The sequence below is a fragment of the Atractosteus spatula genome, chromosome 18 (genome assembly GCF_055471065.1).
Source record: "Atractosteus spatula isolate fAtrSpa1 chromosome 18, fAtrSpa1.hap1, whole genome shotgun sequence".
NCBI classification, from domain to species: Eukaryota; Metazoa; Chordata; class Actinopteri; order Semionotiformes; family Lepisosteidae; genus Atractosteus; species Atractosteus spatula.
The window spans coordinates 6,496,554-6,521,173 of NC_142723.1; the positions used below are offsets into that span (position 1 = coordinate 6,496,554).

The following is a 24,620-nucleotide window of genomic DNA, read 5'->3' on the forward strand; positions in this document are numbered from 1 at the left end:
AAGAGACGTCCAGCTTGTTTTGGTAATCCCCGGTGTGGTTTATAAAGCTGGTTAAAATAAACTGCCCCCCCCCAACCATAAACTAGCCGTGCAGTCTGGCGCTGGTTTCAATGTTGACATTTTCTTCAGAAGTGAACATCACCCAGCACCGCCTTCCAGTTCTTCCGTTTGGGAGGATGGGCTTGTCACCCGGCCTGAGTCCCCTGTGCGGAAAACGGGCAGCAGACAGGACCATGGTTTTTGTGGCTTCTCTCTAACAAGGATGACGACTTGTCAAGCGCTGGTGTAAATTGTGTGAGGGGTTGTGCACTCTGTATGAGAACGACACAGGGGCGCCGGAGAACGTTTACGCGTCATATAGGTTTTTATTGGCCAGCGTTTGCTGTCGACATCGCTGTACACAATACAAAACTGCGACTCTTCGGCGTAGCCATAAGCCGTTCCAAGACCCACACCTACTGTAACACACAAGTCAATACTGAGCTTTATACAGTAAAAACAGGAATTCTGCTTAACTAAAAGGAGGGAAGACAGAAATAAATAAAAAAAACAAATAATTGCAGAATTAAACATAATTCAAGGAAGAAATTATATTACTGGCTGTAATAATATTAATAATAATACTCTACATGCCTAATGTGTTATACATGCAAGCACATTTTATGTCGCTAATAAATACTTTATAGTTCTAATACTGCGTACTGTATGTGGCAACAGCAATGTGAACTGATGTTCTCTTGCCCTCTAATGCTTCTGCATTAGTAGCGATTAGTAGTAGCAAAAAATGGCGAAGCTCTCTAACAGCGGAATGAAATGGGCTTGTATTTTGGTCCTGGCACGGAAATGTCACGGGAATACCGAAGTAATTCTGAATAATAATGTTGTCAACACTGGGATTTAGGTGAGAATGGGTCATGTCACTAAGGTTCCCTAAAAAACATCTATGGAAACATAGCGGCCAGTCTGCTGAGGCTTGATGCCAGATCTGCACAGCAAGTATACTGAAGTGTGGTGCAAACGCTATAATATAATTCTATTCAGAATGGAAATGTATTAGGATTCTAATACATTAGATTGTATTAGATTAGAACATTCTAGGTCATTTCCCATCGGAGCCTAGTTCTGTGTTTTTTTTAACACAGAAAAACAGTTCTGCAGTTCATCTCTAATGGTTTATTTAGGATTTTCTGGATATTATCAATATGATTCTATAATCACCCGAAACCGAGGAAGGGTGCCAAATACAGCAGTTGTCATTTGCAAGTCTGAATACCGTGGTTTTAATGTCTCTTTGTGAAGAGCATTATAAACCAATGTCTCTGACAGAACATATATACCAAATATCCAGACCGATTTCAACAAGCTGAAGTTCAGAAGTTAGTCTGTCTAAAGGAGTGATGATACCTCAAGCTTACTTCATCGTTGTCAGTCAGATTCTGCCAACAAGCTGAACAATCATACAAAATGTAATTTAAACGAACTTTTTAGAAATGCGTTCAACAGAAATGACTGCTATGTACACTCTGTTGATCAGAATGAACCTGTAATCCTTAATTAAATGACATTATGTCCTACGGCCAACAGAGAACTGAGAGAATCACTAGAGGGCCAGAGAAATCATAATAATAATAGACCTCGAATATCAAAGTCTTTCTCAGAGTACTTTTGTCCTAGGTAAACCACACAAAAAAATCTGTAAGAACACCTTTTCAAAACCAAAGAAACAACAAACAGTATTGTCTTCATGGAATACTTTTGATGCCCTTTATGCCTCTAATTACCAACAGCTAAGTAAGACTGCCAAAGATGTTTGAGAATAAACATTGACACATACAGGACAATACACGGCATATTTTGTTATGTACGCCTTCTGAATCACAAATGTCAGTTACAAGAGTGAGTTGTTTATCATCCTGTTGGTCATCAGGATTGAGGATTGCCCCTGAAGCACAATGTATGTGGACAGATGAATCTGCACTCAGTTTCAGAAATGACCACAGCCTGGTTTGCACACCATAGCGTCTCGTTTCCTCTCTGCAGTGTGAGCGGGCGGCCACCACACCCCCTCCCACCGCTCCGGACAAGCTGTGACCCCAGTCCACCTGGGGTGGGGGGGGCATCGGGACAGCCCTTTCTCCTATTCTGTGAAAACGAGCCTTTAAGAGGAAGCACAGAGGACTGAAAATGTACTGGCAACCAAAGATATAAACGTATCAAAAAAAAATTAATTGATTGCACAGAAACAGATGCCTGATGTTAGGAAGCGAGGGACATTACACAAATTGAGGAGCTAAAAACTACACAGCATGAGGAAAAGTTGGTCATTTCTGTTAAATACTTATCTGTCAGCCAGCTCAGTGCATCATCATTCAAGATAGGTGGTCTCCTTCTCATTCGGCTATGGACAACCATTTCTTTTTACCCAAGTCTCCCCACAGGAAGTGGGGAAGACACAGCACATCAGACAGCTGAACATTACCCTCATGATTCACGTGGCAAAGTGAATGAGGACAGGTTCAACCAGTCAAAGAAACAAGTCCCAAAATCATATACAGTACATCACATACAGTGCCATAGCCTGGCTGTCCGTTTCCTCACTCAGATCATTAGAAGTGCCTTTACTGATTTACATTTACTAAGAGCATTAATAAAACTTGTCAACCAGTGTAGCAGTTGACAAGATTTTCTTTTAGCTATTTTCACAGAAATTATAGACTAAGAGAGACTAAAAGATTTCCTTGGACTGTACAGGTAAGTGGATTATTTTAAAATATCTAAACTATACACGTGGGAGGTTGTACGTAGTTCAGGACCGGGTAAGGAGTTTGATCCTTGTTCTTAGTTTAATCTCTGAATAAATCAATTGCACATTACCTTCAGCAGACTGGCATGAAAGGGTGGGAACTGTGAGCGAACACTCACAAATCCCACACAAAAAAACAGCCCTTTCACAAAGTGAGAATGGGTATTTTGATTTCATCGCCTTTGCGATGATTTACAGGAATCTGACGGTATGTGCAGTTTGTAAAGTGTCGGATTAGTAATGAAGTCTACTTACAGGCTCTCAGCCCAGATTTGTACAAAGCGCCCCACTTGTATAATTTCAAAGACAGAAAAATAGTAGAGCTCATCTGCTTTGCTTTGAAACAATGCTCACTTTCACTGGAAAAGGAGATTCTGGTGACGTTTTCTTGACAGTATTCTACCAGCTAGTGGATATAGTTTTTAGCCTTTGGATTAATCCTGTATGCACAAAATATTATAGTTTAGTCAAGTTGAAAAATACAGTGACAGGAGTATATACACAGTATTTACAATAAAAGACTAGCGCACTGCAGGAATTGGAGATTTACTTGGGAAAACGCTGTAAATCGAAACTTAAGTCGGATGTAAGACAGGAATGGCTGGGTACACATGAAGTGGTCTGTGGTTATTGTTAGCGTGTTCAATTCTACAGCTCAAAAGCAAAGCATTACCTTTAAGATTTGTCCCAGGAGGGTGAATGTTGCCCAACGCGTTGTATAAACACTTCTGCAGTAGCAATGACAGCTTATGTACACTTCCTGCTAAGTAACCTACTTGCCAACACAGAATTAAATATAAAACATGTATACTGTATCTTGTAAATATCCTTTTTTGTAAATTGGCAAGCTGGTTCCAAGATTTCCATTTTTTCGCATTTCTGCAGTCTTTTTTTGTTTTTGCTTCAGGGCAAAAAAACAAGTTCCTTTGTGGCTTTCTCTTAACAGCCTGCACTCCTTTTGGCACCATGTGTGGATGAGTGGCAGAGGTGCCCCCTCCCCCTCACCAGGCCAACGGGGAAGCCACACGTGGACTTCTCGGGTTCTCGGTCGCCTGCGTCTCGCTGAAAGCTCTCTGAAATCAAGAACGACACACGTGCACATCCTGTTACACCCCGCTGCCCTCTCCGTGACTCGTTAACAGACTCCTCTCCCCACTGGCTTGCTAACTTGAACAACAGAGTTACTCTTTAAAGTTCCACTCCATTGAGGAGCCATTGACGTGATTTTATGACCATTATCCTGTCACTTCTATGATTCACTGACTAATGATTTAACAGTCTTTAAAAGATTTCCTCTACTCTATCTTTTTTAAAAAAAGTATTAGAATCACCAATTATTTCCGTTGTGCCCAACAACATGGGAAAGCTAGTCGTGTGCTTTTCACGTCTCAGCTGGCAGCTAAGGACCCTGTGGTCGCACACGGGGAAAGGGTCGGCTCTGATTGGAGGAGAGGCATGCCCCCCCTCCCTGACAGCTCCTCATGACTGCAACTGCCCAATAAGGCCAAAGGGGTCACTGTGTTGCTCAGGCAACTAGGTCACTATGGAGCCCAGGCAGACTAATAACATAAACAACTGAGCACCAAGGCTTGGTGACTCACAGACATTGCCCACTAGTGACCAGACCCAGGCTCGAACCCGTGATGATAGGGCTCAGTCTGAACTCACTCAAACGCCTTTACCTGTTGAACCCCTCAGTAGGCCCCTGTTGTTATTAAAAAATATTTTTCTCTCATGCAGTGGGATAAGGTTGTATCCTGCAACAGATGAATTGATGCCATTTTCCAACTATCCACAGTATAACCAAGGTGCTATCTTTCTCTATATTGTTTTTTGTTTGTTTGAATTCTTTCATGTACTGTATTCCAAGTGCATTCATAGCTAGATCCATTTCCACGCTTAAGAAAGTGAATGTTTAAAGAAAACCAAAACAGCCAACGAGAGGGATTCCCTGCACAGAGCTGCTGCGTGTACCAGCTCACCTCGAACTTGGAGATGAACTCGGCGAAGATGCCGAAGAAGGCCTCAGTGGTGGTGGCCTTGCTGTCTTCGCCGAAGAAGGACGCCACCTTGGTGAACTCATCCATCGCCCGCTGCTGCAGGGACTCTAGTGACTGGACTGCGGGGTGTGTGTTTTCCAGAAACCCCTTGGCACCACTGGTCAAGGAGTGAAACATAACCCTTGCCCTGTGCTCACCATCTGCGACATCTGGGACCGAAGTCGCAGTGGAGGAGTCCACCTACAGGAGTCTCCCCCTCCCTGTCCTGAGGAAAAGACAATGGGCTCAGCTGCGTGAGGGGGCGGGTTGCTGGGATAATGAGCACAGAGCTGGGACAGTGAGCACAAGGCCGGGACAGTGAGCACAGGGCCGGGACAGTGAGCACAGGGCCAGTACATTGAGTGCAGGGCCGGGACAGTGAGCGCAGGACTAGGACACTGAGTGCAGGGCTGGTACAGTGAGCACAGGGCCAGGACACTGAGCGCAGGGCCGGTACAGTGAGTGCAGGGCTGGGACAGTGAGCGCAGGGCCAGTACAGTGAGCGCAGGGCCAGTACAGTGAGCGCAGGGCCGGGACAGTGAGCGGAGGGCCGGGACAGTGAGCGCAGGGCCAGTACAGTGAGCGCAGGGCCGGGACAGTGAGCACAGGGCCAGTACAGTGAGCGCAGGGCCGGGACAGTGAGCGCAGGGCCAGTACAGTGAGCGCAGGGCCAGTACAGTGAGCGCAGGGCCGGGACAGTAAGCGCAGGGCCGGGACAGTGAGCGCAGGGCCTGGACAGTGAGCGCAGGGCTGGGACAGTGAGCGCAGGGCCAGTACAGTAAGCGCAGGGCCAGGACAGTGAGCACAGGGCCGGGACAGTGCTCTGGACTGGAGAAGTCACATCTGCCCACCTTTCATCTCACTCAGAAAAGAAATCCAGCAAAGACACTGATAAAGTCAACCCCCATGGTTCTTCTTCAGGATGAGCACTGAGACATGAACCACAAGTGGGAACTACATGGAAGTGCACTTAAATCCGAGAGCAGGAGGCACTTCTTTACCCAGATGTCTGTGGGACTGTGAACCAAGCTACCCAGCCAAACTATTGAACCCAGTGGCTGGAGGAGATTGTCAGATCAATTACTAACTCTCAAACAGGCTCAGAGGGCTGAATGACCTCCTCTCATTTGTAAACCGTCTTATGCTCTCATCACAGGTATCACAGTGATTTAATCTTTTGTGGCGCTGATCAGTGGCATAAAGGATACACTCATCACAGCTGCAAACCTGTCCTCAGCAGTAGCAGGCATCTTCTGGCAGGCTATCCGGATGTCCTGTATGGTTGCGTGTAGGTCATTAAGGTCAGTTGTGATCGTCCTTTGATTGACTACAGAAGGAAGGGAGCAGGAGTACAGCATGGATACAAAGATGTACTTCGTCTTCATGCACATACTGTAGACTGTAGATTAAATAATCTGCTTTTCAGAAACTTGGCACAGAAGTAGAACACTGTACACTAAAAAATTCCTTTTTTTGCTTTTACCCTCAGCATGTGTTGTTTCATTATCAAAGATCTACTCGGGTATGAAAAAACAGGCAACCCAAAAAAGCAGTAAGCATCTGACCACATGCTTATTTCAAAACAGGGTTTTGTTGGAGGCTGGGTAAGCTCATTTTCAGGGCTGAATAACGACGTGTTCAGGAGAAAGAGGCTGATGCGCACTTTTCCTTCCCTGGTAGATAGTTAAACACTGGACACCAGACCCTGAATTAGCATGGATCAATGTGCTGAACAACTTCACCACAAACTGAACAGCTCAGTAGTCACCCACTCTGGGTAATTTTCCACTGACATGCTACAGTATGGTAAATTGTGTTTTTAATGATTCACCAGTCTGTGTCACTACTCGAGCATTCTAAGATGTTTTCAGCCCTACCTTAGCTTCAGTATTCACCGGGTTTTCAGACATTTTTCTGTTAACAGTGTGTAGCACACAGCACGTATCATTAACCCTTTCACACGCCAAGACATCATACACAGAAGGATGAAGGTAAAACTAAATTAGAAAACTCAATTGGCCAAGTATTCACAGCAGTTTCCCTTTTGAATAATGATCCTCTCTCAAGTGACCTACTGATACTGTACTGGAGTATCACACTTGGTCTCAAATCGTCTTTTATCTTGGGTTTTGGACAGAGGAGGAAAATTACAAATTGCATGTATGCATTATAGCACCTTGTGTGACAATGGCTCCCACCACAACAAACCAAATACATTTAAATTTAGTGGAACTGAACTTTTTCAGGAGTTGTTTCTTTAAGACATTTTCAGCAATGAACAGCTTTTCAGCCCTGCCTGCAGACAGAGAGTGGGCCCACCTTTGGCAGCGAGGGACACTGTGGGGAGGTCCTTGGCAAAGCCCAGAAGCTCCGGGAAGTGCTGGCCCAGCGACTTGGCAAGGATGTGAAGGAACGTGGACTTCCCGTCCACCGTTTTCGTGGTGCTGAGCTGGAGGGCAGGGAGACAGCGGCCAGCGGGTGAGAAGAATCATGAGGGAGCAGCACGCAAGAGTCCCTTGGACTGCCTTCCGAAAAAAACAGCGTGATCTGGAATCTTCGAATGGCTGAGAGAACACACACCCCTCTGCAAACCTCCGAGACCAAAAATGGGTCAAGCTTAATAACGCCCAGCCATCATCAGAATCCATTAATCCTGGAGCAAGCCGGAGCCCAACTCAGAAGTGCAGGGCACATGACTGCTCTTTCCTGGGACGGGAAACCAGTCTGTCATACACAGTTTACAGCCTATCAGACTGAGGGAGAATTTTAGCATTGACCTTTTTTAAGTGCACAAGATAGTAACTATTTGTCTTTTCTAACATGCCTTTTCTACCTGGCAACAGTCTGAAAGGATAATTGCAGGCACATTATTTGATCTTTTAATGCTAATGCTGTACCCTCTCCAGGTGCATGAATAAAGGACTCTGCTGAACCACACCTGACCTGAGTGAAGAGTTTTCTAACCTCCATGTCTTTGGGAAGTGGGAGAAAAGTGCAGCACTGAGCAATAATCCACAGAGACACAGGGGAAAGACTCTAAACTCCACACAAGCAGACGTCTAAGACTGAAACTGAATCCTGGGCCAGAGGAGCTATAAGGTGCTAGTTATCTGTTATGGCACCTTGCTGTCTCAATATTGCCACTTAACATTATTTAGCTATTATAGGATACCATCTACGTTCTTTATAGTCAATAAATTGGACAAAAAAGGCCTGGCAAGGAACATTTATTTCATGCGTGTATCTGTATGGCTGATATTTGATTTGCCTTGAACATCCTTCAGTTCTGAATCTGTAGGCTGTCCACTGTCAGCTGCAATATCTAAATACAGGGCGATCCCATTTAATCAGGATTCCTTCCATTGTCCTCACTATAGTTTGTGTGAGGCTTAATGAAGCACTTCATGTTTTTAGGATGAATGACAGCATTGCATCACATCTGCAGAGTTCACACATCCACCCACGCCATTGCCCGTAACTGCGCAGCCTACCTCAGTGAGAAAGTTGATTTTAAACCCAGTGGTTTTACCAGTCTTGGGCTGGCCGTTGTTCAGATAATTCCCCATCGCCAGCACAAACTGCAGAAAGATACAGGAGAGCGAGGCAGCTCAGAGACTTCATCAAGCAACAGTGTTCATGTGAAGAGAACACATTATGGTGCAACGTGAGTGTAGTGTTCACATATTCTCCTTGTGGCAGCAGGGTGCAGCTCACTCCTTGCCTTCTGCAATGCGTTTGGCTGCACGTGGTATTTTCTAAAACGAGCAGCCTTTAAAAAAAACAATGCCTGCTTTTGTCATCAAAGATTATGGCTGTGTTTTGCGCTTTATGGTGCTATGGAGCATGTCAAATCTGTACAGCTGCAAAAAGTGAGTGTTTACTAGATCAGAATGTATTCAGTATACTGTCATTCACCATTCAAGGATGCAGGACGTGCAGTGAATCTATGCTGTCTGTATACTGTTCAGGTTTCACATGGACAGATTTTGACATCAAGTATTGAAAAAGCTGATGAAAATGTTTTTCCTCCTGATTTATTTCCCTTACTGGCATGAATCAGCCACACACTGACTGCTGGGCTGAATATCACTTAGTTTACAGCTGTGAGAGCTACAAACAACCCCCATTGGTGCTCTTGCAGCATAATTTCTTGCAGCAGCATTGCAAAAGCTTTGCACAAAGCTGGGCAACAAGCCCGCCATGAGCCATCGGGTCTGCAACCGCTATTAACATGTCGCAGGAGCGTCGACACACAAGTTATTCAGTTGCTGTACTGATGATCGCTCAGGTGCAGAGCTGCAGCAATGTTGCGGAGTGCCGTACCTCCAGGATCTTGGCCAGTTTCTTGCTGCTCTTGAGCTCCAGGGAGGCCTTGTAGATGCATTCGTACCCGGCTTTCATCTCCTCCGTCTTCTCCTGAAGGGTGGTCTTGAAGTGCAGGCTCCGCAGCCTGGTCTTGTACTCAGGCACGGACAGCATCTAGAGCCGCACGCAGACAGAGGGGTGCTCAGGCACAGTGCTGGAGACACGGCACAGCTTTGCTGCAGAGCGTGACAGCCACATAAGGCCAGCAGGCATATCACCCTGCAACTCACCACCGGCAGGCCGCTAAAGCTCAGCAGGTGGGAGCCTGGTCAGTACCTGGATAGGAGATCTCCTGGGAAAAACGAAGGTTGCTGCTGGAGGAGGTGTTAGTGGGGCCAGCAGGAGGCGCTCACCCTGTGGTCCATGTGGGTCCTAATGCCCCAGTATAGTGACGGGGACACTATACTGTAAAAAGACGCCATCCTTCGGATGAGTTGTAAAACCGAGGTCCTGACTCTCTGTGGTCATTAAAAATCCCAGGGTATTTCTTGAAAAGAGTAGGGGTGTAACCCCGGCGTCCTGGCCAAATTTCCCATTGGTAGTCATGGCCTCCTAATAATCCCCATCTATGAACTGGCTTCATTACTCTGCTCTCCTCCTCACTGTTAGCTGATGTGGGGTGAGCGTTTGGGCACACTATGGCTGCCGTTGCATCATTCAGGTGGGGCTGCACACTGGTGGTGGTGGAGGGGATCCTCATTACCTGTCAAGCACTTTGAGTGGAGTGCCCAGAAAATGTGCTATATAAGTTTAAGCAATTATTAGTTATTAATTATTATTATACCCTGTGAAACTGAGACAGACACACCGCTAGAGATACAGTGACTTCGTCTGGCCTGGCGTTACACTGCAGGTGACTCACCACGCCAGACCTCTCCCACCACACCCTACCTGCAGGACGAACTGGTCGGGTTCGCTGAGCTTGGCGGGGTCCTGGCTGTACTGCTGGAACTGCTTGACCTCCTCCTCGTCGGGGGCGTAGAGCAGGAGCTGCTTGATGTGGGAGGGCTCCAGGCGCTCGTTGCTCATGGTCATCAGGACCTGGCGCAGCTCAGCAGGGGACAGCTTCAGGTGGGCGATCAGGATGGCTGGGAGGGGCAGCAATAAGTGCGCCGCTCAGCGACGGCCACTAACACAGCAGCAGCCGGTACCGCAAAACCCCGCGCTCGCCTGTCTCTAAAGCACGGTGGAGACACTGCTAAAACTCCAAATGCAAAATCAAAAAACGTGTTTCAATGCAAGAAGCATAGAAACTATGGAACGTTCAATAAGGATGTTAAATCCAAGTGAAAGTTAAAAACTTTTCAGCTGCATTCAGTCCCTGGGTGAATAGGTAAGGCTTTCAGAAGAGGTGTGAACCCTCTTGCAGGCTAAGGCAGCAGACTTAGACAGGACTCAGCCCAGTAGCGGCTCAGGGGAACCCTAGGGTCATTCCCTCGGGATCTGCCATCCATACTCACACGTGTTGTAGGCCTTTTTGCGAGAGAGAATCTCGACCACGTCCTTCTTTTTAAAGGACTCGGGCAGGAGGGTGGGATCTGGAATAGAAACTGAAAGATTTAATCCCAGTGTAAGGACCCGTCCTCCCGGCACTGTCAGCCACACAGCAGACAAAAGAAACTGTGATGGAGAAGATGAGCGGAGGTGAAGTGCCAGGTGGAGCCGGGGGCGGCGTGTCCGGGAGGCCTTGAATTGAGGAATTCAAAGGTCTCCTGAGGGACAGGGTGCAGGTGGCGCTGCGCTGGAAGAACACAAGACGAACAAGTCAGGCTCGGCAGGTATGAGGACACGCACAGAGCACAGAACAAGACACAGCCCTGTACTACACCACCCACACATACCGGGAAGACACTTTGGGACTGGAGCAGCTTTGGGTGGCTCTTAGATTTTTAAAGATTGAAAAATTGAACCAGAACAACTTCGAGGAATGTTCTGAAGCGAAGGGAGCTCGTGATATGTTTGTACTTGCAGATAAGGATTTGTTTTGCTTTTTCAAAAGAGGTCAAATCGAGTTTTTGCTTCTAAAGGCAATCCCTTTTGCCTACAAAGATGACATCCATAGACAGGAGTTTTAAAATGATCCCAATGATCGTTTCTTCAGAATCTAAAATACACAATCTGGTAAAGGAAAAGAAAAATGGAGCAAATCACAAACTAGGTCAGAACACTCCTTCCAGCTAATCTTCTATTAATACAGGACCTCTTTAGTCCTATTAATCAAAAGCTATACATTCTGCTGCTGGACTTCAAAAGTTGGCCAAGTTGCAGTCCCAGCTAGAAGGCAGCAGGAGGCATCCTAACTATATGAATTAGGGTGTGTTGTCATGGAGATGTGGACAATAATGCTCACGCACTGGGGGCATGTTGCCATGGAGATGAGAACAATAATGCTCATGTACACATCTGCCTTACTTGTGTTCTTCTGCGTTCCGAAGTGCAGCTCAAGGTCCAGATACTTCACCATGTCACTCAGCTTGTCGTAATCAGAGTCCTCTCCAAGCTGCAGGACACAAGTGCACAAGACTGGTCAGCATGCCAGCTAAGAGCAAAAGTCTTGGCTCAGGGTGCCAAGCCCATGCCTCCTTCAAACGTACGTCGGGCATTTGGGTTGGCATGTGCAACAGACGTCCCCTGCTTTTTTTGTCCCTTCAGAGCCAACGCTGATCAGCTGGGCATAACTATTCCCACCAAAGCTTCGGGCAGAAATCTCAAGGTTGCACTGCCAGTCAAATCTGACTCCAGACCACCATCTTTACATCTCTCGGGATGCAAATTAAATTGAATGCAAATTTGGTCCGCAAAGACAATTTGACACGCATTCTTTCTCATTTAATCACATTTCAAGTCTTGTTTTAAAGAGAGTGTTAATGATCAACTCAGCCATCGCAAAAGGTGTGTTTGACACCAAAGCAGAAATGCACCAACCTATCACTATTTATTTCCCTATGTACCAGTACAAGACAGCATACGCTTAGTGCTACCAGTGTAAGGTATTCCCTGCAATGCTCCAAAACTGCAAAACCACAGACCTTGTGAGATCAGTATACAGGCAGTGTCATACCAGAGGCTGGTCCTCTACAGACACTCTCTCACCAGGAATCTCAGAGCACGTGCTTCGTCAAGGAGACACAGGAGCATGCGTTCTGGAGCTGTCCCTTTGCCAAAGCAGTGTGGGGCAGAATAGACAACATTATGCACCTCCTGGGAGCGGGAGTGGTGCTCAGCCACCAGTGCATCCTGCTGCGGCTGGCACCGACCTGACTGGACAAGGGGACACAGTACTTGCTGGGGCTACTGGTGTCCCTAACAAAACAAGGACTGTGAACTGCGAGGAACACTTGTTATCCAGCACAACACAGAGTGGGGAGCGAGGGAGCTGGAGGAGAGGATCCTTGCGGATCTCAGAGGGAGGATGAAGCGCGACGTCGCCAAATGGGGCTTCTCCACAGCAAGGGAGTGCTGGAAGGGATTGTGGGCCTGTGGGAATAAAGAGAAAAACCTGTTCCCTGAGCTCCTGCGGAGGACTGGACGACCGCAGTTTCAGAGCTGGCACAGGAAAATGGCACGGACAAGAGCCAATGGGTAGGCCTTGAATGGGACTCTTTCAATGTGCAAATCCAGCCCCAACATCATTATCAGCTCTTACTGATAATGAACAATCACTCGGTTCAGAAAGTTTTTGATTAATGTAAGTTTAATATTTTGTTAGTGTGTACTTACTGGGAGATGTTTTTTTGTGAAATAAAGTTTATTTTGATAGAAAAAAATTACAGGCAGTGTCAGCGTTTCGGCGTTTCACATCACCTTGCTAATGTCCCGTTCTGAGGCGCTGTGCTGTACCCACCTGGCCCCAGATGGTGCCTTCAAAGTTCTCCACCTGCTCCCAGCGCAGACGCTTCACACTCATGTGGCTGGAGTCCGAGCGGTGGTGCATGGGCCGGGGCAGAGGAGGAGGCACACAGGGTGGGGGAGGTGGTGGAGGTGGAGGAGGCGGGGGCACTTTGTGAGACTGGCCGGGGTGGTGGGGGGGAGCAGCAGGATGATGGGGCTGGTGTGCAGGATGGGCTTGGTGAGGTTGGCTGGGCTCTGGGGTCTGGTGAGTTTGGTGAGGCTGGTGAGTCTGAGGGGCCTGATGAATTTGGTGGGGCTGATGAGAGCTCTGGTGAGGCTGATGAGGGCTCTGGTGAAGCTGGTGAGGGCTCTGGTGAAGCTGGTGAGGGCTCTGGTGAGCTTGATGAGTGCTCTGCTGAAGCTGGTGATGGCTCTGATGAGGACTCTGATGAGCTTGATGAGTGCTCTGCTGTAGCTGGTGGTGGCTCTGATGAGACCGATGAGGACTCTGATGAGGCTGATGAGGACTCTGGTGAAGCTGATGAGGACTCTGGTGAAGCTGATGAGGACTCTGGTGCGGCTGGTGATTCTGCACATCCTGGCTGGGAGGGTGCGCCTTGTGCACGGAGAACCGTGAGGGCAGGTTGGCTCGCGGGGGTGGGGGCGGGGGTGGCGGGGGGTGGTGTGGGAGGTGCATGTGGCTCCTGTTGATGTCAGGGGTGAGGGTGACGGGCAGGGGGTCGTTGAACTGTATGGGTGGCGGCGGTGGGGGGCTCTGCGGGGGTGGCGGGATGTGTTCGGAGCCGGAGGAGTAGGTGAGGGAGCTGCCGTCCTCGCTGCTGCTGTGGTACTCACTGGCGCTGCTCAGCTCATGGGGCAGGAACCCGACTTCCTGCTCGTCCTGAAAGCTCATCTGAAACGCAGAGAACAGCGTCATTGTCTTCGGTCAATCTTACCCCAGAGTTCTCAACTCTCATTCATCTCCATGATCTCATATCTTCATTGCTTCTTCTCTTTCCCCATGCTGCTGCTAAATCCCCACTTATTGGCCTTTTACCTCTTACCTCTTGGTCACCTTTCACTTCTTATAAAAGATGTTTGTCACACTAATTTCCTGGAAGTTCCTCTTTTTTTGGAAGCACAGCTGGTACTGAGAATATACAAGACCCAGTTGGATAAGTACTATTTTGGAGGTTAATTGTAAGGATCCTGCTTAGAAGAAGAAGATTGTGTTGTCTTACCCAATGAAAGCAATCCTAACGACTTCCAAAGAGACCTGTAGCTTCTGGGGGAAGGACAGGGCTTCTATTTGTATTACTTTTGAGGTAACCTATCCGTTTTAATGCTCGTTTATTTTAAAACAGCATTTTGTTCTCCTATGCTATATAATTTCTGCTGACTTCTCTGTCTTTCTCACACCTGAAGAAGGCTCCAGATGTTGTGAAATGTTGTGTTTCCTTTCTTCTCTATTCAGCACGGAATAAACCTATTACTTGTTCCTTTGCAGCCTACGCATGCTGACGCAGCTACCGACTTGAACTGTTGTATTTGAAGTTAACGTTAACTGTTATTTTTGTGTCACTGAGAGTAATCTGTCCACACCCATGGCATTTATAGAGTACAGTTCTGTTCGTCCCTGTGTCCTTTAATTCTGCTGTCAAGCTTGGATTCAGGCAAAAGACGCCAGGTCCAGTTGTTATAAGCTAATGACACCGATCACACAAGCCTGGACTGGAACTGGATAAGGAAATGCCCACACACAGGATCTCACACTGCCCAGCAGTCTCTGTGGAAGGTGAGCTTGCGTGCGTGTCCGCACTGACCTCCTCGTAGTCATTCTCGGTGGACAGGAAGTCGTCCACGATGGTGACGCGGTGGCCCAGCTGCTCGCTCAGGGCGTCCAGGAACTTGTCCGTGTCTCGGCTGCGGGGGGGCCGGGAGAAGGTGAAGAGCTTCTTGCGCCGGGAGGGCGGGCTGGGAGGGTAGTCAGGGGGCTGGGGCGAGGGGGGGGGGCTGTCCAGGCTGATGTAGGGGTTGGACTCAGCGCTGCCAGGGGATGGGATGGTGTGGGGGTAGCAGCGACACTGGGGGCTTGGCAAAGGTTCCTTCCAGGACAGAGACAGTCCCGATTTTCGGCTCCCTGCAGCAAAAGCGAATACAATACCAATCAGTGTAATAATCAAGATGGTTCAATACTGCACAATCTTCTATAATGCAATTCACGTAGCTCTGTGAGGGAGCTTATGAGTCCAAATTCTCTCGTGGAATGTGCTGCTGAGGTGTTCCTGGGAAACGTCTGTAGAAAGCAGCCATTTTGGCTCAGTCTCTCCGCTGTTTCCCAGAAGAGCCAAAATGGCTACCTTCTACAGATGTCTCCCAGCTTCCTACTTTAGCTGAGTATTCCACTTGGGAATATAGAGTCCTCCACAGTGCTATGCTGAATTGAACTACAGCAGACTCACAGGCTCCGTACAATGCAATGTAGGCCATTACTACAGCGCAGTAGATCCTGCTGTAGTGCAATGCATAATTTCTTTCCAAAATCAGATCTGACACCCGTGGGTGGTGAAAACGTCGGCGCTGTGCCTGTACCTGTGCTGGGCTGTGCAGAGGACGAGTGCTGCAGTGCTGGGCTGGTTTCAGCCAGGTTGTCCGGCCCTGGGGACAGGCGATTGGGCAGGGGTTTGAGGCCCTTTGTAGAGTAAGTGCTCTCTAACTCTGCGTACACAGCAGACATCTTCTCAAAGAGAAATGTGGAGACACATGGCAGAGAGAGTTCAAGGGTTAAGTCGGTTTTCAGACCCAGGATCCTAAAGGACTACAGTCCAAAATTAAGCACACAAAGCAGAGAGTCTAAGCCATCATAGGCTACGTTTTACCACTATTTCATTACTCTAATAATTTCTATTATTAATTTATAACAATAATATTCAGCATGTTGGTGTTGGAGATCTGGAACATGACGCTCAGCATATCTGTGAGGAGAGATTTCTCAAATTTCTATTAGTGTTCAGGTCACCAGTGCACAATATTCACCATTTGAAGACCAACTGCAAGTTCCTCGCTCCTTGATTTCAGAATACTCACGTTTTTGAGATTTGGGGTCTCTGGAAGGGACGTTCCATCTCCAGATTGTCTCTCTCCTGGGGTGAGTCTCATTCCGTCCCCTGGGTCACTGTGAGCCCCTGGAATGCAGAAGTGAGACACAGCCACATCATAACATCATACACCAGTTTACAGAAAACCTTCCCACTCGTTGCCATACAAATCACAACCGAGCTTTTCTTAGAATGGACCACAGTTTTAACTGAGACCTTTTCCATTGATTTTGTTTTCCTTGACAAACTGTAGTGAATATTGAATATACTATTGGATCAAATTGAATATATGAATATTAAATCTACAGAATTGCTGAATGGCATCTTTCTTCACGTGCACTTATAGTATGTGGTTGCAAGATAAGAAAAACGAATATTAAAGAAAAGAATAAACCAGTATGGGGCCATAATTAAGGAATAGAGAACCAGGGGATTAGAGCTTTTTATTTTATAGCTGTTTCATGTCTCTGAATATTCAGTCCTTTATGTCCCAATGTTACACTCTTTCAATGGGAAATGATTTCAAAATTAAATGATTTGCATCCCACTCTTAATCCGAAAAAGATCCCAAAAAAACATGCTTCACACATAGGAGGTGACCCACTCACCCACCACTGGCGTGTAGTGACCACCCATGTGATGTGTGGCAGGTGGAGAAGTCAGAAGTTACTAAACCAAATGAATTGAGCCGGAGCTTTAGGGAGGCCAGATTGAACCTAGGCTTAATATTTCAGACACCTCTTTCAGCACAGTGTCCCCAGTTATCTATGAATTGGCTTCATTACTCTGTTCTCCTCCCCACTGATAGCTGGTGTGTGGGGAGCATTCTGGCGCACTATGGCTGCCGTCGCATCATCCAGGTGGGGCTGCACACTGGTGGTGGTGGAGGGGAGTCCCAATTACCTGTAAAGCGCTTTGAGTGGAGTGTCCAGAAAAGCGCTATATAAGTGTAAGCAATTATTATTATTACCATACACGGGCAGTCATTTGGAAATCCTAGTCCAGAGGGAACAGTGCCACCTGCTGGTCCAGCAATACCATTTAGAGCAGCAAGAGGAATTGTTCTTTAGAAACATCCCATTACAGCACTGACCGTGCCCAGTATTGTCCAATATAGTCTTCTGACATCTGATAAGATCAAGTTACAAGGTGGTAACAACTGCTGTGAAAACTGTGTGCTGGAAGGACACCAGATACACTTTGGTGTTAGATTATCCTTTTAAAACCAGCTGTCTCAATGACTTATAGTCCTGCTTAAATTAATAATTATCAGAACAGCGTGACATTTCCATTTCCTGATGTTAGACACTGGATATGGATATTCAGTGTTCTTCACTGCACAGAAAGGTTAGAGCAGCTGCTACGGTCTCCCCTGTCCTGTAATGTGAGCGAGCCGTGCTGCACAGTTGGACCAGGTGTGACTAATAGGTTCCTTGTTCAGCCCAGCCTACTGCCAGGGCCCTGCGGTTAATGAGGGCCATGTTTCTGAGCCCGCCTGTCAGCAAGCCTCAGGGTGACCAGACAGCTCCTCTCTCCTGAAGCAGAGACAGACGCACGAGCTCAGCAGGGCCATTGCTTTCGTGTTTGATCTCTGTCCTAAAGTGGAAGGACAGACAGTGATTCTTCCCTGAAGAGAATGCTCTCTGATTGAAAATCTGCAGGCTGGATTCAGCCTTCAGCCCTTACACCCCTGACTATGCTAATGCGACAGTGGAAAGAGGCGACCTCACAGACTTCCACTCTCACTGTGGATCCAGCTCACATACTGTTACTTCCTTCCTTAAGCAGAAACAAATCCCAACAAACACGCGCATACACTGAAATTCTCAAACTGAGCCCAAAACGTTGAAAATATTTTGTTTGACGGACCATCCGAACACCCTCAGACTGCATAACTATGATTTATATAATTTTCTCCATTTCTGCTCACTTGTTTGCTTGAAAATGCATGCAGTGGAAACACATCCTTCTCCAGAGATAAGAGTTATTGACAAGGCCTAAGGCAATGACCTATTTTTCTCATTGAGTTCTCTAATTACAACCTCAATAATGTCAATATCCTTTTCAAAGCTTTCAGAATGATCAAAAAAGCCTCAATTTCTTCACTGTAGTATAAGACACAGCCCTAGGATAGGGATATTTTCTTTCCCAGTTGGCCATCCTTCACCACATCACCACATCTCATTTTCCTTCAACCTGAACAGAGTGTGATCAGAAAATGTTTTTTTTTACTATGAAGTTGAACAAAAGAACCAAATGACAAGGTGAACCTCAGTCTGGGCTATACCGTTATCCAGCCGTTGCTGGAGTTCCCAATTAAAAGGTTTTACAAGTTGGCCATTTGTTGCCAGCGGTTTCTGGGGGGAGCTCCCAGCATGCTTTGCAACAGTGATAAGACAGGATGTCAGCTGCCTGCAAGATGCAGATCACTCCTCCCAGTCCAACCAGCGTATAAAACGACGGCTGAACCCGACAGAGCACAATCCAAAGGCAAGGATCAGCAGATCTCATTGGCGATGGTCCAAATGAAGAGGGAGAAAGGAGAAATAACGGTAAATGATGTACCAACTAAAAGGAAAGGAATAATCCCTCATTGGTAATAAAAATGTATCAGATGACAGCAAGGAATGTTTTTTTTTTTTACCTTACCAGAGGATCCCACTCTGCATGCTAACAGAGAGCTTGCTCTGACTCTGGCATGGATACCATTTCAGCACAGAGCCATGTTAAACTGGAGAACAACAGAGGAGCCACTCTATCCAGGCTCACCTGGTCGCTATCCCAGTCCCCCCCCCCTCTTCTTCTCACAATGCCACTTCCTAATTCCCCGAAGAGGGATTACAGGACTATCCGTGTTTGCTGTCCGGGATAATGTGTGATCTCTTAACACAGACTCGGCACACTGCCGTACAGCTCAGCTTGTGGGTCACAGAACGGCTTACATAAGGCAAGGTATTTGCTGCAATGCAGATCCCCAGGCGACACAGTGAACCTTTGACTGAAAACGAGAACGGGACACTTTACTTGCAAAGGGCTGTTCAGGACAGGATTGAGGACCTCCTATGGTATTTCTGGTAGTGAGTAAAAGCAGTAGTAGCAGCATCAGTGTTTGGTAAATGACGGAGTTGCCAATCAAAGCCCATGTGGTGGCTGTGGTTTCATCCCAGTTATCTGACTGACTGCACCAGTTGAGAGTCCTGCCTGCTCGCTCACTGCTGCCACCTGCTGGTCAGAAGGAGCACCTGCACTGGCGCAGTGCGCTACGGCGGCAGCGCGGCTGGACTGTACCTCGGATGCAGTCGTCGGAGCTCCTCCCGCGGACACTGCTGCGGTAGGTGTTGGAGGTGACTCTCATTGAGCTGCTGCGCCGGTGAGTGTCGGGGGCCGGCTCGGGCTCCGCCGCCGCCGCCGCCACCGCCGCCGCCGGCACTGGGGACGCGGCACACAGACAGGGCTGTCAGGATCACTCCCGTGCGGCCAGAAAACGCGCCTCTGCATTGTCGCCGACACATGCGCGGAGGCCGAGGGGGAGACGGACGCAAGCCCACGCACATTCTCTCAGTGCGTCCCACCAGCCCCTCTCGTACCTGCGATGGTCTTGTACCCCAGGAAGCGGGCGATCTTGTGCTGGCAGTGCTCCTGCTCCTCATAGGTCAACAGCTGGTAGATGAACTGCCAGATCACCTGCTTGGCTGGAGTGTCCAGTACTGGGAACACGTCCACGATCAGAGTGTCCACATTCCTGGACACAGGATGAAGGAGGGGGGCACAGAGACAACTGAGGGGGATTGAAGTGACTCTACACAGACCTCTAGAGAACAGCAAGGTCATGTCATGTCATTTACCAAACCGCTTTATACCATACAGTGTAGCGGGAAGCCGGAGCCTACCCGGCAAGCAACGAGCACAAGGCAGGGTACACCCTGGATGGGACACCAGTCCATCGCAATTCAAGAGCAAGCCGATCATACATGGGGACAATTTGGAGGCCACGGTCAAGGCCGAGGTGGGGAATTTGGCCCGGACACCGGGATAACTCCCTACGCTTATTGAAAAATGCCTGGGGATCTTAATGACCACTGAGAGTCAGGACCTCGGTTTAACGTCTCACCCGAAAGACGGGAGAACAGCAAGGTCTCACACATTATTGAAGCGTAATGCACTTTTTCTTGCTTTAACAGTAGAAATGTACAGTAGATATCTTAGAATGAACACTTTTCTAGGACAGGTTGGGAGTTAAAAGGTGGAATGAGAAGCTGGAAGACAGTTCTGTTTCCTATAGCGCTGTGATTGGATGAGGAGCTACGTGTTCGAGATCAGCCAGATCTCTGAAGGTAGAAATGTACTAAAGACAGCTGTTGAGAGCCTATTAGGATACAAGGTTCCTTCTCGATTGCAAAGCCAGTGCCGATGTCTGAGCCGTACCTGTGCTGGAAGAAGGTCTCCAGGGCCTTGCAGATAGTGTAGCGCTCCTGGTGGGTGAGCAGATGCTCCAGCTGCTGGCTGAAGGTGCGGCCGTGCACCTTGATGCTGGGCGGGAGGATCTCAGCCACCCACTGCAAGGAGCTCAGCACCGGCGAGCGAGAGCGGGGCGGGGAGCTGTCCGGCTCCGGCTCTGAGCAGGCAGGCACGCAGACAGCCCCGTCGACAGCGCCGGGCACAAGCATAAGCACACAGACAGTCAAATAAACCAGCACCGAACTGACAGTCAGAGAGAGAGGGTGAAGACAGGTTCTGCCTTATCCAGCGACTTTCCAATTATGTGTAGGAGCTGTAATGTGTCGTTGAAAATGTTTGAAGATTACTACATGGCAAATAAAGCTATGCAGGGTATACGTATTGGAATACGAGCAAGGGAAGTGTTTGATAACTCTTGCTGTTTGATAACTCTTGTTGGCAATGATGTGCTCAAGAGCTCATCGAAAGCTTTTTCAAGCAGTCGCCATTGGCCAAATCAATGTAGATCTTCTGTTTATTGGCTCAAAAATCCCATTGTGACAAATAGTCCTGGTTGAAAATACATGATGGGATTTACAGTAAAAAAACAACTTTTTCCTGCGTGTAGATTTGCAAGGACCCCGATGCTAGGCTTGCACTCTGCAGGGTTACAGCCTTACGGAGGGCTCTGCCTCACCCAGTGTGAAGTTTGTGGGCCCGTCTTCTACCACCAGTGTGGGCATGGCACCACTGCCCTGCAGCATGGATACCACTTTCTCATGGGAGCAGCTCCTGGGAAGCAGACACAGACAGCAGTCACTGACCCAACCTTAAGCTCTTTCATGAATATGTATCTGCAACTTGAAACCAGCAGCCCCATTGGATACACAGTGACAGATCTCACCTTCTTTCTACCTGCTCCTACAAGCTGTAAGCAGAAAAACCCATAGTCCTAGGTCACAGATTTAAAGCATGCTCTTTCTGCAGTCTGCAATCACATCTGCGTTGCACACAGAAGCAATTAACAATTAAGGCTAAAAAAGGTTCAATTTAATAGGGCCAGCTTTTGATGCTGCGAGAATAATCTGTAGAATGGGAAACCCACATTTCACTCGTACTGCTTACAGCTGCTGAACAATCTCAGCACATGTTGCAGTTGCCTTCTAAGAACAAGCTGTAACCCTTTTTTAATCTTTTTGTAAATTTATATAATAGTGACAATTTCTGGCTTTACTTCCAGCATGAAGTGAGTTGATCTGCGTGAATGTCTCCTGGTGATTCAGCTCTGACAACACTGACTCATTGGACTTGTACAGCATGTATAAATGCAATATGCCTCCTTCTCACATTTTCTGTACTTCACTGCTCTCTTCCCTAGAAGTAGAAAATATTCATGATTGTACTCAAGCCTGTGTTATTTGGAAGTGATACTTCAAAACAGTAAACCACAATCCCAGCCATTTTTAACCAGTCCCTCCTACACTACCCTAAATCTAAAACCATAATCCAGGCGTAAGAATTACTCCGATCGGGACCTGACCACACCATCCCATCCCGGTGCCCTCCTCTAATTGAAAGCTTTTCTCAAGCTTGACCCAGCAGGCTTACTGCCTTGCCAAGATGAGACTACCTGTGGGCACTCTGAGACTGTGTAACGATGACTGCAATGGGTAATTATAGTGGAACAGCCTGGTAACGCATTCTGACCTCATGTCCAGGCCATTGAGAAACAGTATGCGGTCTCCAGGCTTGAGGCCGGACTTCTCTGCTGGGCTCCCTAGTGAAAATAGAGACGGGGGAAGTTTAGAAAACATGACATCGGAAAGAACAGGAAGCTTGCAGGTCGAATGGAAAATCTGCTGTGCTTCTTTTCTTCCATGAGCAGATCAGAACAGGAGGAAGGCAGGCTCTAGGAAGAGGGTGGGCCGCGTGAGTCAAGCCGATACTTCGTTTCCAATCTGCATACATGACACACTCCCGTATGCTGCTCTTCTTGACATTCCGGGTCTCATGAGCTCATCTGTTTCCTGGAGTGTTGCACTCCCATGGCTGTGCTGCAGTTTCCTGGGAGCTTCTCTCCTCCCACTTCCCCTCTCCAGCCCCCTGAGTCATGAGAGACCGGACACAGAGCAATGCTGCACAGCGGCACTAACGTGCACAGTGCACACAGAGAGACATGGTGCACACAGCAACCCCTGCAGAGGGACAGGGTGCACACAGCACCCCCTGCAGAGAGACAGGGTACACACAGCACCCCCTGCAGAGAGACAGGGTGCACACAGCACCCCCTGCAGAGAGAAAGGGTACACACAGCACACCCTGCAGAGAGACAGGGTGCACACAGCGCCCCCTGCAGAGAGACAGGGTACACACAGCACCCCCTGCAGAGAGACAAGGTGCACACAGCACCCCCTGCAGAGAGACAGGGTGCACACAGCGCCCCCTGCAGAGAGAAAGGGTACACACAGCAACCCCTGCAGAGAGAAAGGGTACACACAGCACCCCCTGCAGAGAGACAGGGTGGGTGCACACAGTGCACACAGCGCCCCCTGCAGAGAGACAGGATGCACACAGCTCCTCCTGCAGAGTGACAGGGTGCACACAGCTCCTCCTGAACAAGGACATGGGACAGTAACTCGACAAGAAGTGGGACAGCTCAGCAAGAGACCCCCCCACCCTGGTGAAAGTAGCACGCTGTTGCAATTTGTCATTTGTTTACTGAATTACCAATAATTATATATAATACAGCTTGAAACAGTGTGGTCCCGTAGGGATTTTTTTGGGAAGTTTCCCTTTCAGGTTACTCCTCTACACAGTCACAGAGCAGCATGGGATGACAAGCAGTCAGTATTGTAAGAATTTTGTGTTCGGCGCAGATTTCAAAGGTACGTGCTCACTCTCAGAGGGAAGTAAAAACATTCCTCTAGTAAGAAAGCTGCAGATATTCAGACAGATATCCAGTCTTCCTTGCCCCTTTGCTTTGGATACAGTGACACCCCTGAAATAGCTTTTTTTTCATTTCACAAAACAAAGGCTGTCTCCTCCTCTTAAGGGCGCTCCAGTCCTTTGGTATTTTAGTTGATTACGTGCAGCTGCCCCCTGTTTTGTCTGTCATTATTCAAGCCTGGCGCTCTCGCTCTTCCTGGCTCAGCACTGGGAGATGGACGCCAGGAAGCCTGCCTGCCAGCGGGTCCAGGAGAGACCTGACGGCACAGGCTTCATCACGGTGTCCTGACCGTCCAGAGCGCCTGGCCTCGTCATCCTGGTTTTAACTCCCTGTTCCTGTTCCGGATCCCGTTCCGGATTTAAACCCCGTCTGTCTCTGATGGCTCTCCCGGTTCCTGGACCCTGGACTGTGCCCCGGATTCCTCTTTGGACTGTTTGGACTTGTTTGCCTGCGCCACGCTCCCCCCCGAGCACCGGATCACCTTCGTCACGCCCCCCTGTCTGTCATCCCATCCTGATTCCTCATCGTGTTTGCCCTGTTGTCCTTCTCCACTTACTTCTGGTCTATACCGTCTGCATAGGGTCCTGAACTACGTTTCACACCTACATTATAACATAGCAACCCAAGCATCACTGTAGTACTTACTAATTCATTTGACTGACAGCTTTATCCAACTTAAACCCCATTGGCCCCATTTATCTGGGTAAAAGAGCTCAGGTCGAGAACCTTGCTCAAGGGTACAACAGGCAGTGTCTCACTTGGGATTCGACCCCACTGAATCTTCCAGTTCAGAGCCCAGAACCCTGATTGCTGTGCCACACAGGAGCCCTACACTGCAGGGCTTATGCAGAGTGAAAAAAAGATCTGCAGTCATTCTCTTCCCCCACAGGCAGGCTGAATTCCGAAACCCAGACGTTTGAAAATTTAAGTTTCAAAACGTGCTTTTTGGAATAACCGGATTAGGTAACCAGGGGCGCCACAGACGGATCTGAATAGCCCCTTTGCTGCTCTTCTACTTGTTTTTACCAAATGTAAGCAGTTAGGAGTAAGCTCACACTTTAATTTTCTGTTGAATGAATAGATACTGATCAGAGTGTTGC

At 48.0% G+C, this 24,620-nt stretch overlaps 1 protein-coding gene across 1 annotated transcript in view; it reads right to left on the reverse strand.

Annotated features, from left to right (window-relative positions):
* Nucleotides 1-343: 343 nt before the first annotated feature.
* grid2ipb (glutamate receptor, ionotropic, delta 2 (Grid2) interacting protein, b) overlaps nucleotides 344-24,620 on the reverse strand; it is a 72,699-nt gene continuing 48,422 nt past the window's right edge. The window contains exons 7-24 of the mRNA XM_088936411.1: nucleotides 22,281-22,350; nucleotides 21,271-21,365; nucleotides 20,562-20,751; nucleotides 19,724-19,878; nucleotides 19,425-19,565; nucleotides 16,126-16,223; nucleotides 15,631-15,775; nucleotides 14,862-15,178; nucleotides 13,052-13,951; nucleotides 11,620-11,707; nucleotides 10,668-10,757; nucleotides 10,099-10,295; nucleotides 9,166-9,321; nucleotides 8,334-8,420; nucleotides 7,162-7,291; nucleotides 6,051-6,169; nucleotides 4,786-4,950; nucleotides 344-3,876 (exon numbers count right to left, since the gene is read on the reverse strand). Coding sequence (XP_088792537.1) covers nucleotides 3,805-3,876; nucleotides 4,786-4,950; nucleotides 6,051-6,169; nucleotides 7,162-7,291; nucleotides 8,334-8,420; nucleotides 9,166-9,321; nucleotides 10,099-10,295; nucleotides 10,668-10,757; nucleotides 11,620-11,707; nucleotides 13,052-13,951; nucleotides 14,862-15,178; nucleotides 15,631-15,775; nucleotides 16,126-16,223; nucleotides 19,425-19,565; nucleotides 19,724-19,878; nucleotides 20,562-20,751; nucleotides 21,271-21,365; nucleotides 22,281-22,350 — 3,215 coding nt within the window. The 3' untranslated portion in view covers nucleotides 344-3,804. The remainder of the gene's footprint in view (nucleotides 3,877-4,785; nucleotides 4,951-6,050; nucleotides 6,170-7,161; nucleotides 7,292-8,333; nucleotides 8,421-9,165; nucleotides 9,322-10,098; nucleotides 10,296-10,667; nucleotides 10,758-11,619; nucleotides 11,708-13,051; nucleotides 13,952-14,861; nucleotides 15,179-15,630; nucleotides 15,776-16,125; nucleotides 16,224-19,424; nucleotides 19,566-19,723; nucleotides 19,879-20,561; nucleotides 20,752-21,270; nucleotides 21,366-22,280; nucleotides 22,351-24,620) is intronic.